General features: G+C 42.5%; 1 protein-coding gene across 1 annotated transcript; it reads left to right on the top strand.

Annotated features, from left to right (window-relative positions):
- Nucleotides 1-1,349: 1,349 nt before the first annotated feature.
- On the top strand, nucleotides 1,350-11,323 carry LOC307265002 (uncharacterized protein; the record flags this gene model as incomplete). The annotated part of the gene is given in 10 exon segments (XM_080046572.1): nucleotides 1,350-1,558; nucleotides 1,976-2,038; nucleotides 2,968-3,000; nucleotides 3,165-4,170; nucleotides 6,310-6,550; nucleotides 8,160-8,294; nucleotides 8,372-8,490; nucleotides 9,536-9,899; nucleotides 10,568-10,840; nucleotides 10,844-11,323. Coding segments are annotated over 10 exon segments (2,814 nt in total). The 5' UTR covers nucleotides 1,350-1,458.
- Between the last annotated feature and the right edge of the window lie 2,365 nt (nucleotides 11,324-13,688).

Here is a 13,688-nt window from a genome sequence, read left to right on the forward strand (position 1 = left end):
CGCCTTGTGCCTACTCGGTAGATGTGCTGTGAAATTTCACCCATACACTTTTCCAACTTGTGTTTTAATAAGGTTGCACAATGAAAATATGAGAGAAAAACTGTAATATCCATAATTATTATATGTTCTTAAATATTTAATATAACTGCCTCTCTGCAGTTCACTGTCTGTCTGATTAATCAATCTACTGCTATAATTAGAGCTTTATTTCAAACAAATAATGATGTGTTTATTCAACATGAGCTGTATTACGTTTCCTGAAGAGATTCCCCTAAAAATAGGAGGCTGAGCATTTGTCATGGCCACTGAAATGTCAGCATGTCTACTGCAGTTGAGAATAGTCAATTAAAGGTGGAGTCAGCAATTTCTCAAGAATGGTTTGTTGTCAAAATAATTTTTTGACAGAATTGCGAACTCAACCTTTAAATACCAGAAGACACCAATTTTTCTTGCAGTCCAGCTTCCTTTATTATTACAACACAAACATATGCATTCCGGTTTCCTGTGCTCTGGAACAAATGGAATCCCTGTTCAGTTTCAACAGCCTTCTTTATAGCACTGCGTCAAGAAGTTATTTTAACGAGTGCCTTGGTGGATGAGTGGTTACAGCGCTTGCAAAATAATTGCAACATCGCATTTAATTTAATTAAATGTTAATAAAAAAAAATGTTAATAACAACATTTATTCTAGCCGGTCCCCTTAAAAATATCAAAGAAAGAATACAAATGTAGGGTTTTACAAGAGAAATGTTCTTAAGATTAGATGCTTTTTGTCACACCAATCCTGGTTGATCGGGTTTCTACATGGTGTTGGATGAGGGTTTGACTGCCTGTCACTAATGTTTTAGTACATCTTAGATCTATTAAGTTGATTTTTTAAAATTTCAACAGTCTAGAACTGGATGTTTATTTGGTGACTAGAGCTACTGTTGATAAGCAGCTTTAGAAGACAAAGCATGGCAGGATCAGACATTTTCTTGCAAGTAGTTTTTCTTTTTTGCAGCTTGGCAGCGAATAGTCTGCTACTCTGCAAAGCTACTACAGTGTGTTGGAGAAACGGTGGCTGTTTAAACTTGTTAACTTGTCTCCTCTCTTCACTTTTTCACCTAGTCCTGCTCACACATTCCAATTGTGTGTTTGGATCTGGTTGTGTTTGTGCGATGATGGAAAAGGTGACAACATGCAATACGAGTCATAACTGGCTGCAGACAGACGTAAGATCATTGGTTGGACAGGCTGACTAACCAGACAGTGGAAACAAGCCCCTTTCACTGGAAGTTTGATCAGCAGCATACAAGATCTGGGAATCGCAGGAAACACATGGAAAAGGCAAGGCAAGGCAAGTTTATTTATATAGCACAATTCAAACACAAGGCCACTCAAAGTGCTTTACAGGGGCAAGATTAAAACAAACACAGATTAAGAATATTTTAGGCTGATAATCCGTCTCCTGCTTTTATGACTTCATTTTTTGGCAGCACAATGTTTTCATCGTGTCCAACGACAATTCTGTTGCTTCTGCTGTGTTTGTGTTCTGCCTCGGCTGCAGCCAAAAAAGGTAAGGAAGAATCACTTTTTTACCATGGGTGCTGCTATGTGTGTGTGTTGGTGGGAGGGTGCGGGGTTAAACATTTAATTTTAAAACCTGTCAAAGATTATTGAATCATAAAATGTGGTGCAGTGATGTCTCACCTTTCTAAAACAAATGCTTTTAACATATCCAATATTTCTTAGCAAAAGGTGGATGTTATACATATGGAATTTAACCTGTAGTCTTTGTCTATAGTAGAATAATGTACTTTTGCTCCCCTAACATTAGTTAATAATTTCACAGTATAAATTGTAATACTACAAAGTTCAAGTGCATTTTTCATTCATCGATATATGTTGTATATTCCATATTTAGCCAAAATGTAATCAATGCAGGCAAACGTTTAGCAGATATTCTCTTGTCTCTTTCCCTGTCTGGTGCCAGGTCTAAAAGACGCAGCTTCCGACTCTGGAGTCCAGTCTCCCCAGACAGAAGGGCCAGTACCATGTGAGCAGCATTGTGACAATGTTCAGTAAAATTAACCACTAGATGTACATTTTAGACCTTCTATTTATACTAGTATGAAAAAAAGACATTATGGAAGCAAAATAACCAAAAATCTCACATTGACCAGCGCTTGAAAGAACAATGTTTTTGCCTGCAGTATTTCACTTTAAGGATTAGGTAGGATTACTTGATCAATAACTTAACAGTTTCAATATTTAGATACGATTTTGATACTATTTATTTTGTAGGCAGCATGAGGCATTTATTGTTCTTTTGTTTGTTTGCTTGTTTGGTTTGCATTATACAAAGGCAGCTAATGGAAGAGAAACTATGAAGAAAGAGAGGAGAGGTTATTTTATAGCACAAGTACCAATGCACTCCATACATCCCATGTGTGCTTTTTTCCCCATTAACAAAAAAAAACAACCTGGAGTTCACTTAACAGACAACATAGACACTAAACTGCAATACAATTAGCAAACTGCTCATTTCCAATATGATCATTTCCTGGCCGCATTAGAGGATGTCTTGGCTCATAATGATCCACTGCTGAATGAGCACTTAGAAGACAAATCGGGTACTGGTCTACATGTGGTTTGTGGTTCTTGAGAACCACAAACTTGTCAGAGATCCAATTTCTGTACGCTAAAGAGAGGGCATTTGGCATTAAGTCTGACTCATTTCCAGTGGGGGTTAGCATCTGCTAGGGCTGCGGTTTGTCACTAATCGTGTTTGTGGTATTGATGGACTGGATATCTAGGCGTAGTTGTGGCTAGGAGGGGTTGCAGTAGGGTGAGCTCATTCGGTGTAGAAATGAAGTAGGTTGCTCTTTTCATCGCCTCTCAGATACCCAGTGGAGGGCAAGGATTTTAACACCTTGTGTAAAATATCTCAGTCCTGTATCTTGACTCGTTTTTTTCTCTCTCCAGTCGGTGCAGGATTTGGAGCCGACCCTACAGATGGTGATGTCCCCAAATTGATTTTTCCACAATTAAAATCAATGAATCCAAACATATTTTCTATACTATATAAATGTTAATACCTTCATTAAACAATATTTTGTCTCTCTCCATGCCCTGTGGGATTTGGTAATATACCTGATCGACATGGGAATGTCTCCAAATAGTTTCTACAGTTTGTGGGCTGCATAATGGAACCAACGCCAGCAGAATCTCAAAAGATGCGAAGCAGTTTTTAACAGGCCCTGTTTCCACCATCCTCATGCCTTCCTTCTACACTCTGGTCTGCCTCATCAGTGTGCCGATCAACATCTGTGCAGTGGTGGCCTTCACTTTTAGAATCCGGCCTAAAAAACCGGCTGCGATCTATATGCTGAACCTGGCCTGCGCTGACCTGATATTTGCATTGCTACTGCCCTTCAAGATCTCTTACCACTTCGGAGGCAACAACTGGATTTTCGGCCCAATAATGTGCCGTGTGGTCACTGCAGCCTTTTACTGGAACATGTATAGCTCTGTTCTCATCATAACTTGCATCAGTGTGGACCGGCTCCTTGCTGTAGTCTACCCTATCAACTCCCTTACTTGGAGAAGCACTCGGAAATCAATCATAGCCTGTGTAGCCATGTGGATAATATCCTTAGCTGGTTCGGTGCCCCTCCTCATCTCCGAACAGACTTTAAAACTTGAAGAATTGAACATCACCACCTGCTATGATGTTCAGCCTGTAGATGAGCGAATCATGCGCTACAAGATCTACTTCATCACCCTCTGCTGTGCCCTCTTCTTCTTGCCTCTGCTCATCACACTGGTGTCCTACGCTCGGGTGATCTGGGTGCTGGGTGGGGGCCAACGCAGTGACCCAGGTTCCTCACGCAGAAAAAACAGAGCAGTGGTGATGGTTTTAACAGTGCTGGTGATGTTTGTGCTGTGTTTCACACCCGCAAACTGCTTACTGCTAGCACATTTCTTTCAAGTTAACGAAGGAGTGAAGAGGAGTGATGACTTCGCTGATCGCTTCTACTCAGTCTATCTGGTGTTCATGTGTTTGGGAAGTCTGAACTGCCTGCTGGATCCTCTGCTTTACTACTTTGGATCGTCCCAATGCCAGAAACAACTCTCCAGTCTGCTGAGATGTCAGAAGATTGCACAGGGCAGTAAAAGCAGTACAACGTGATCTAACTCATGCAGATCCAACATAAATCCATCCATCCTAAATATTCAGTTGATCATTTGACATTACAAAATGCTTACATTTTTGCACTATATGCCATATGAGTTAAGATGCATGTTAACATATACGCATTGCATAAAGGAAGGAAACTACTCTGTACCTTTGATTTTTTAATCGCTATTTTTACCACTTGTGTATCAACAGTATTAATATATCATATCATTGTGATAGTGCTACAAACATAACCAAGAATCAACAGAAATGCTCTAAGTACATGTCCAACCTTATCCCAGATTGTTTATTGCTGCCCTCTGCGGGAAGTGTATTGTGTCTTATTAGCTGTCCTTTTAAACCATTGTCCAAGTTATTTACCCTTCCAGCTGGTAGTGCTGCAATACTATTAATAAAAAGGTAAACTGAAAATGTGTTGTATTGGTCTTCAAAAAGATAGTTACGTGATAGTGTAAAGGAACAACTGACTGATTAAATAATTATTTCAGTCTGCACTAAAAAACCTGGTTGTCTTGTAATTTATTTCTCTAAATCCACTTATTTGCCCTCCCCACCACATACATGTATAAATGCTGGTGAAGCCCCCCTTCTATGTATGTATTGCTGTATTTCAAAGAAAGTATATGTGTTTATTTGACTCAAGCTAAACTATGTTACCTGAAGAGATAAAATATATAGATATGAAGAGTAAAAGGAAGTCCGAACATTGTCTAATCTCATTCCCACCGATATACTAGCATGTCTAATGCTGTGCTAAAAGACACAATATCTTGCAGTCCAGCTGCCTTTCTTATTAAAACACAAACATATGCATACAGGTTTCTGGTGCACTGTAGGAAATGGAAGCATTGTTCAGTTTCAACAGCCTTGTTTCTGGCACTGCCTCAAGGAGTTGTTTATGCGGAATGTCTCGCTCCACAGTTCCTTCTCCATATATGGTGCATTTGTCTGTCAAGAAAATGTGTCGCTTTGACTCGCAACTACTCAACTCAACTCAACTTTATTTATAAAGCCCTTTAAAACAACCACAGCTGAAACAAAGTGCTGTACATAATGCAGGCAAAACAATTTAAAAACAAAACAACAATTTAAAATTCAGAAAAAACAATTTAAACAAATAAAACTAATAAGCACAATGAATAAAATACACCATAGGACACTAAAACAAAATTAAGGTCTCATGCTGGGTTGAAAGCCAAGGAGTAAAAATGGGTTTTAAGACGTGTTTTAAAAATGGGCAGTGAGGGGGCCTGTCTAATATGGAGGGGGAGCTCGTTCCACAATTTAGGAGCGGCAACTGAGAAAGCTCTGTCCCCTCTGAGCTTTCGTTTAGACCTCGGTACCTCCAGAAGCAGCAGATCAGCTGATCGGAGGCACCGTGCAGGGGCATAGGGGTGAAGAAGCTCAGAGAGGTAAGAGGGGGCCAATCCATTTAAAGATTTAAAAACAAATAAAATAATCTTAAAAAGAACCCTAAAGTGCACAGGCAGCCAGTGAAGGGAGGCCAGGATGGGGGTGATGTGCTCCCTCTTGCGGACTCCAGTTAGCAGGCGTGCGGCCGCATTTTGCACCAACTGGAGACGTGCAAGAGAAGTCTGGCTGACTCCAAAATAAAGTGCATTACAGTAATCCAGCCGAGATGTAATGAAGGCATGGATTACTGTTTCAAAGTGCTGATGTGCCAGGAGCGGTTTGACTTTTGCCAGCTGTCTGATTTGGAAAAAACTGGACTTTACCACAGAGCTGATCTGCCGATCCAATTTAAAATCACTGTCCATCTTAAAACCCAAATTTAAAACTGTTGGCTTTAAAAACTCTTTCAAAGGGCCGAGGTCAACAGGGGGGGGTTTACAGAGGCCACTGGGACCAAACACAATCACTTCCGTTTTTTTCTCATTAAAATTTAAAAAGTTGAGGGCCATCCAAGCTTTGATGTCCTCAAGGCATGCCAGAAGTGGTGCGAGGGAGAAGGCATTTTTCTTATTTAAAGGAACGTAAATCTGGCTGTCGTCAGCATAAAAATGAAAAGACATGCCATGCTTCCTCAGGATGGATCCCAGTGGCAATAAGTACAGAGAGAAAAGTAGGGGCCCTAAAATAGACCCCTGTGGAACCCCATATGGCAGTGGAGCAGAGCTGGATTTGGAGTCTCCAAGGCTCACACTCATGGATCTGCCGGTTAAATATGACCTGAACCAGCCTAATGCAGTACCACATACACCCACTAGGTGGCGTAACCGAGCCACTAGAGTGTTGTGGTCCACGGTATCAAAAGCTGCCGTTAGATCTAATAGGATCAAAATAACATGTTCACCAGAGTCGTTTGCCAAGAAGATGTCGTTGAACACTCTTAGCAAAGCTGACTCGGTACTATGCAGTTTTTTAAAACCTGACTGGAAAACCTCCATGACATTATGTTCATCTAAGAACGACTTCAGTTGAGTGAACACAACTTTTTCTAAAATTTTGGAAATAAAAGGCAGCTTAGAGATAGGCCTGAAATTTGCCAACACACTGCTGTCAAGGCCAGGTTTTTTAAGTAGGGGCTGGACCACAGCATGTTTAAAACACTGGGGGACAACACCAGAGGACAGACTGCTGTTGACAATGGCCAGGACAGACTGTCCTATGCAAGGAAAAACTGTTTTTAAAAAGACAGGAGGGACCACATCACAAGGAGAGCCTGATGGTTTAATGTGGCCAATCAGGTCTTCTAAAAACGATAATGACACCGGTTCAAACATTTCAAGAGTTGCAGAACAAGGAACAGGAACAGAGGGGTCCGATGCAGGAGCTGAAATGAGAGCCCTTACAGTAGCAACTTTATTGATAAAAAAGTCCAGGAAACTATTGCAGGTCTCAGGGGATGCCTCCAAGCTGACAGGCTGTGGGGCATTAAGAACCGTTTCAATTGTTTTAAATAATACACGAGGGTTGTGACGATTTAACTCAATGAGGTTTGCCAAGTATTTTTGTTTGGTTTGTTTGACCGTGTCCTGGTAGCAGCACCAACAGTCTTTTAATATTTGGAAGGAGACCTGCAGCTTGTCCTTCTTCCATCTCCGCTCGGCTTTGCGGCACTCCCGTCTAGCTGTACGAGACTCCTCATTAAACCAGGGCTCAGGTTTAGACTTGGGCCGCACATTTTTTACTGGAGCCACAGAGTCTAATATGGTTCGGCAGGAGGAGTTAAACCAGGAGCTAAGCTCCTCTGTATTTGCAGAGACAGGGCAGGCTGAGAGCTGGTCAAAAGCCACAGAAAACTGACCAGCAGTTGAAGGGTTAAAAAAACGCCGGCTCTGAACAGAGGCGCTAGATTTAGAGTCAGCACAGGATAAGACAATCTCAAACAAAACAGGCATATGATCAGAAAACGCATCGTCACAAATCTCCAGGTTAGACACAGATAAACCGTAAGAGAGGACGAGGTCTAACGTGTGTCCATGTTCATGTGTGGGGCCAGATACACACTGCACCAAGTTAAAAGAGTCAATAAGACTTAAAAAGTCCTTCACCAAGGGCTTACCAGGACAACACACATGAATATTAAAGTCCCCCAGGAGAATTACACGGTCATATTTCGGCATAATTTCAGTCAAAAGAGCAGAAAAGTCATTCACAAAATCCTTATTATATTTCGGGGGTCGGTATATGACAGCGCACAGCACCGGGTCTGAACGACCAACCTCAAATAAAGACACTTCAAAACTTTGAGGAGTGGATAAAACTGTGCGCTGCTTGCATTTAAAAGTGTTTTTAAAGACCACCGCTGTCCCTCCTCCCCGACCCGATGTCCGCGGGGAATTAAAACAACAACAGTCAGCAGGTAACAGCTCAGCCAGAGCGCTGGACTCACCGGCACCAATCCATGTCTCCGTCACACAGAAGAAATCCAGGGCACGGGAGCAGAAAAAATCCCTCAGGATGAAAGTTTTGTTTGTCAGGGATCTGGCGTTCACCAGGCCAATCCTGGTAGGAGCTGGGGACTGTAGTCCAGTGGAACGAGGGGCCCGGGGCAACGTCCGCAGGAGCCGGTGGTCCACCCCACGCTGAGAAACCCGGAGAGGGCAGAGTCGGCGGGGCTGGAGTCCCTCAAAAGAACCGGCGACAGGTATGAGGCAGGCGTCAGCGGGGTCGAGGAAGCATCTGGGCACTGTGCAACCGAATGATAATCCAAATCCTGACCAGGAGAAGGACGAAGAACGAGACAGCCAGAGCTTCAGCTTCAGCTTCACCAGCCGACCACCGCGACTGCCGCGGCGACGGAGGCGCTTCCGCCGAGGAGGTAGGGCCGAGGCCCGGCACAGGTGAGGCGGAATCCCCGCCAGGAACGGAGGACAAGTTTTTTGTCCATTCTGATAAAACGCACCTAAATGCGCAATATTCTGCCTAACTAACAAGAGAGACTGGCGATCATACACCAGCAGAGACTCAGTTGGTTTAGTGCCAATGATTAAAAACAATAAAAACGCCAAACATTGTAGGAGCAACAGACGGCTGGCCGTGCACACTGGCGCCATCTTGTCACACAGACACAACTAGATTCACATATTCAACATGGACATCTTATGTTGGTACTTTCCACTGCATGTCAGTAAAGGTCCCTTCATAAACACAAATGTTGTTACTGTAAGCAAAACAAATCAAAAGAAGATGATCTCCCTCACACTGTCTTAAGTGTTGGAATAGTCTGTTACAATAATCAAGTGATTATTAAAAGTGATCGTTATTTTGTGAACCTTAGTTTTAAGTTTAGTTAAATTATCTTTATTAGTCAATATACACTAGGCAAATTGAAATGTCTTTTCGCATATCCTCTCTCAGGTGACCACACTTCGGAGGGGGTCAGAGTGCAGGTTCAGCCGAAGTACAGCCACAGGAGCAGTTTGGGGTTAAGTGCCTTGCTCAAGGAGATGGTGGTTAATGGTCCCCTAGGCCATCCTACCACCTCAGGCTATCCTACCACTGTATGCTGTACCTGGTTTGTCCATTCTAATTTGTTGCTATTCTGATAAAAGCATTAATTGTGTCTCCCATGTGAAACAATTTGGACAATGGAAAAGTAATGTTGCAAAACTAAAAAGAGATATCTGTCCGAGTAGCTTCTCTGACAACATCAAAGTGTTGTTGCTCTTGACAATAAGACACCAGCGCCCACAGAGGGCAGTTCAATTACATGATCTCTGACTTCTCCTGCTATTAGATCTGTGCAGGAGTTCATGCGAAGTTACTTGTATGTAATTGTATGAATAAAATGTGTGTAAATACCTTTATTAAACAATATGTATTTGTTACCTGATCAAGATAGCAATGTCGGCAGATTGAATGGTTCTGATGGTGGCTGCATAATAGAACCAACGTCAGCAGGATCTCAGAAGATGCGCTGCAGTTTCTAACAGGCCCTGTTTCCACCATCCTCATGCCTTCCTTCTACACACTGGTCTGCCTCATCAGTGTGCCGATCAACATCTGTGCAGTGGTGGCCTTTGGTTTTAGAATCCGGCCTAAGAAACCGTCTGCGATCTATATGCTGAACCTGGCCTGCGCTGACCTGATATTTGCAATGCTACTGCTCTTTAAGATCTTTTACCACTTTAAGGGCAACAACTGGATTTTCGGCCCAATAATGTGCCGTGTGGTCACTGCAGCCTTTTACTGGAACATGTATAGCTCTGTTCTCATCATAACTTGCATCAGTGTGGACCGGCTCCTTGCTGTAGTCCAGTGGTTCTCAATTATTTTCTGTCATTTTCTGACAGAAATTTTTTCGCCCCCCCCCCCCTAAATTGAAATACTATTGAGAACCTGCTAATATTTATTTATTTATCTGTACAAAACCACTGTATGAGTTTCTGGCACGAGCATTCTGCATACAATCACCTTATTATCAAATTAGATAACAAATTAGCTGAGATAACTTCTGCAGCAAAAATATTCAAAGTTCAGTTTATTAGCTCAATTTGTAACATTTAAACAAGACTGCTCAGTCTGTGTGAATCTCAGGACAAAGAAACAAGAGCAAATGATTAACTGAGGTTTGCATTTCATTCAAAACGTTTTTAAACTGTAAACATAGTTAAGATGGTGTTTTTATTATTATAGGTAAATAGGCCTTCTGTGATGCGATAACCAATAATTCATTAATGTTATTATTAGTCTACTTGCTTGATTTCTTTTTAAATAGCCTACAGAGACACTTGGAGACACGTGGACATTTATTTACTGCAAATCGCGGCCTTTCGCGAGGATATGACCATACACAAGCACACATCGCGCTTGGTAGCACTTTAAAAAAAAAGTTGGAAATCAAGGCAGCCCGCGCCCCCCCGACAACTCAAGGCGCCCCCCCAGGGGGGCGCGCCCCACCATTTGAGAAGCACTGCTGTAGTCTACCCTATCAACTCCCTGACTTGGAGAAGACCCAGGAACTCAATCATAGCCTGTGCAGTCATGTGGATACTATCCTTAGCTGGTTCGGTGCCCCTGGTCCTCTCCGAGCAGACTGTTTACCTTGAAGAATTGAACATCACTACCTGCCATGATCTCCAGCCTATAGATGAGCGAATCACGCGCTACAAAATCTACTTCATCACCCTCTGCTGTGCCCTCTTCTTCTTGCCTCTGCTCATCACACTGGTGTCCTACACTCGGGTGATCTAGGTGCTGACCAGGGTCCCACTTGGAATTCCGGGACGCTCCCGCAGAAAAACCAGAGCAGTGGTTATGGCTCTCACTGTGCTTGTAATGTTTGTGTTGTGTTTCACACCCACAAACTGCTTACTGCTAGCACACTACCTGCAAATTGATGCGGGAGTGAAGAAGAGTGAGGATGCCCCAGATGGTTCCTATGCAGTCTATCTGATGTTCATGTGTATTGGAAGTCTGAACTGTCTGCTCGATCCTATGGTCTACTACTTTGGATCATCCCAATGCCAGAAACAACTCTCAAATTCGCTGCGGTGTAAGAAGAGCACACAGGGCAGTAGCAACGGTCACTCGTCCTCCAATTCATGCCGATCCAGCAGCCGAAGCATTCTGAAATCCAGATGTACGGAAAGCTCCAAAATAAACTCTTCGGTCACCAAAATGGACTCTTTCCAAGAAAACTTTAACAGCCAATACAAGAAACTGCTGGCCTGATAGATTGCCAGGTAGAGCAGTCGTTTATCAGGGCCACTTAAAGGTGCACTAAGCAGTTTCAGGGGAGGGGGGTTTGTTTACATTGGCGGAGCCTGCAGTTAGTTTGAAAACAATATTTCTGGGTATTGAATGTTTCTATCATCATAAACCAAAATAATAATTTTGAGGCACATGGAACTAAATGTAAGAGTAGAATATGTTTGTAAAAAAAAACTGTGGGCCTGCTGCTGTAAACAATACAAGTGAAACAGTAACTTTTCAGGAAGCTTTCTTACTTAAAACAGTGTTCAAGGGATCCAATTTTCTTGTGAGTTAAGTTTGTTTATTGAGTTATGAGAATATACCTTGTAGTATTATCCTTTCTCTGACATACCCAAAGTAACATAGTGCACCTTTAACTGTCTCTTACCTGTGATTTTTGAAGCTATGAAAAAGCTAAAATTGTTTGTTTCAAAGTCCACAACAGCTAATGAAGAGCTCAAAGTGAATATGAATGAAGGGTTAATATATTTATATACAGTATCTCACAAAAGTGAGTACACCCCTCACATTTCTTCAAATATTTCATTATATCTTTCCATGCGACAACACTGAATAAATGACACTTTGATACAATGTCAAGTAGTCAGTGTACAGCTTGTATAACAGTGTAAATTTACTGTCCCCTCAAAATAACTCGACACACAGCCATTAATGTCTAAACTGTTGGCAACAAAAGTGAGTACACCCCTAATAAAAAATGTCCAAATTGGGCCCAAAGTGTCAATATTTTGTTTTGCCATCATTATTTTCTATCACTGCCTTAACCCTCTTGGGCATGTAGTTCACTAGAGCTTCACAGGTTGCAACTGGAATCCTCTTCTACCCATTCATGACGACATCAAGGAGCTGGTGGATATTAGAGTCCTTGCGCTCCTCCATCTCCCGTTTGAGGATGCCCCAAAGATGCTCAATAGGGTTTAAGACTGGAGACATGCTTGGCCAGTCCATAACCTTTACCCTCAGCTTCTTTAGCAAGCCAGTGGTCGTTCGGAGGTGTGTTTGGGGTCGTTATCATGTTGCAGTACTGCCCTGCGGCCCAGTTTATGAAGGGAGGGGATCATGCTCTGCTTCAGTATGTCACAGTACATGCTATAATTCAATGAACTGTAGATCCCCAGTGCTGGCAGCACTCATGCAGCCCCAGACCATGACACTCCAACCACCATGCTTGACTCTAGGCAAGACACACTTGTCTTTGTACTCCTCACCTGGTTGCCGCTCCACACTCTTAACACCATCTGAACCAAATAAATGTATTTTGGTCTCATCAGACCACAGGACATGGTTGCAGTAATCCATGTCCGTAGTCTGTTTGTCTTCAGCAAACTTTTTGTGGGGTTTCTTGTGCATCATCTTTAGAATAGGCTTCCTTCTGGGATGACAGCCATGCAGACCAGTATGATGCAGAGTGCGGCGTATGGTCTGAGCACTGACAGGTTGACCCCCCACCCCTTCAAGCCCTTCAGCAATGCTGGCAGCACTCATACGTCTATTTTCCAAAGCCAACCTCTGTGTACGACGCTGACCACGTGCACTCAACCTTCGTAAACTGGGCCGCAGGGTGGTATTGCAACATGATAACGACCCCAAACACACCTCCAAGACGACCAGTGGCTTGCTAAAAAAGCTGAGGGTAAAGGTTATGGCCTGGCCAAGCATGTCTCCAGACCTAAACCCTATTGAGCATCTTTGGGGCATCCTCAAACAGAAGGTGTAGGAGCGCAAGGTCTTTAATATCCACCAGCTCCTTGATGCTGTCATAAATGGGTGGAAGAGGGTTCCAGTTGCAACCTGTGAAGCTCTAGTGAACTACATGCCCAAGAGGGTTAAGGCAGTGCTGGAAAATAATGGTGGCCACACAAAATATTGACACTTTGGGCCCGATTTGTAAATTTTTTCTAAGGGGTGTACTCACTTTTGTTGCCAGCAGTTTAGACATTAATGGCTGTGTGTCGAGTTATTTTGAGGGGACAGTAAATTTACACTGTTATACAAGCTGTAGACTGACTACTTTACATTGTATCAAAGTGTCATTTCTTCAGTGTTGTCCCATGGAAATATATAAAGAAAAATGTGAAGAAATGTGAGGGGTGTACTCACTTTTGTGAGATACTGTAGATAAGAAGGGAGGATATCTGAAACTATCCAGCATAGATATTTGGTTTCAAAACCAGATCTGTGCAATTCCATGCGTGCCTTTTGAGTGATGAAGGGGGAAAAAAACAAAGCACGGAAGGAAATTGAGATTAGGAAAGAATGTGCTTTTTTTTTTAAACGGTTGAACATTTGATACTATGAAATGCATTAAAATGTTGCACTGTAT

Source organism: Ammodytes marinus (genome assembly GCF_949987685.1).
Source record: "Ammodytes marinus genome assembly, chromosome: 18".
NCBI classification, from domain to species: Eukaryota; Metazoa; Chordata; class Actinopteri; order Uranoscopiformes; family Ammodytidae; genus Ammodytes; species Ammodytes marinus.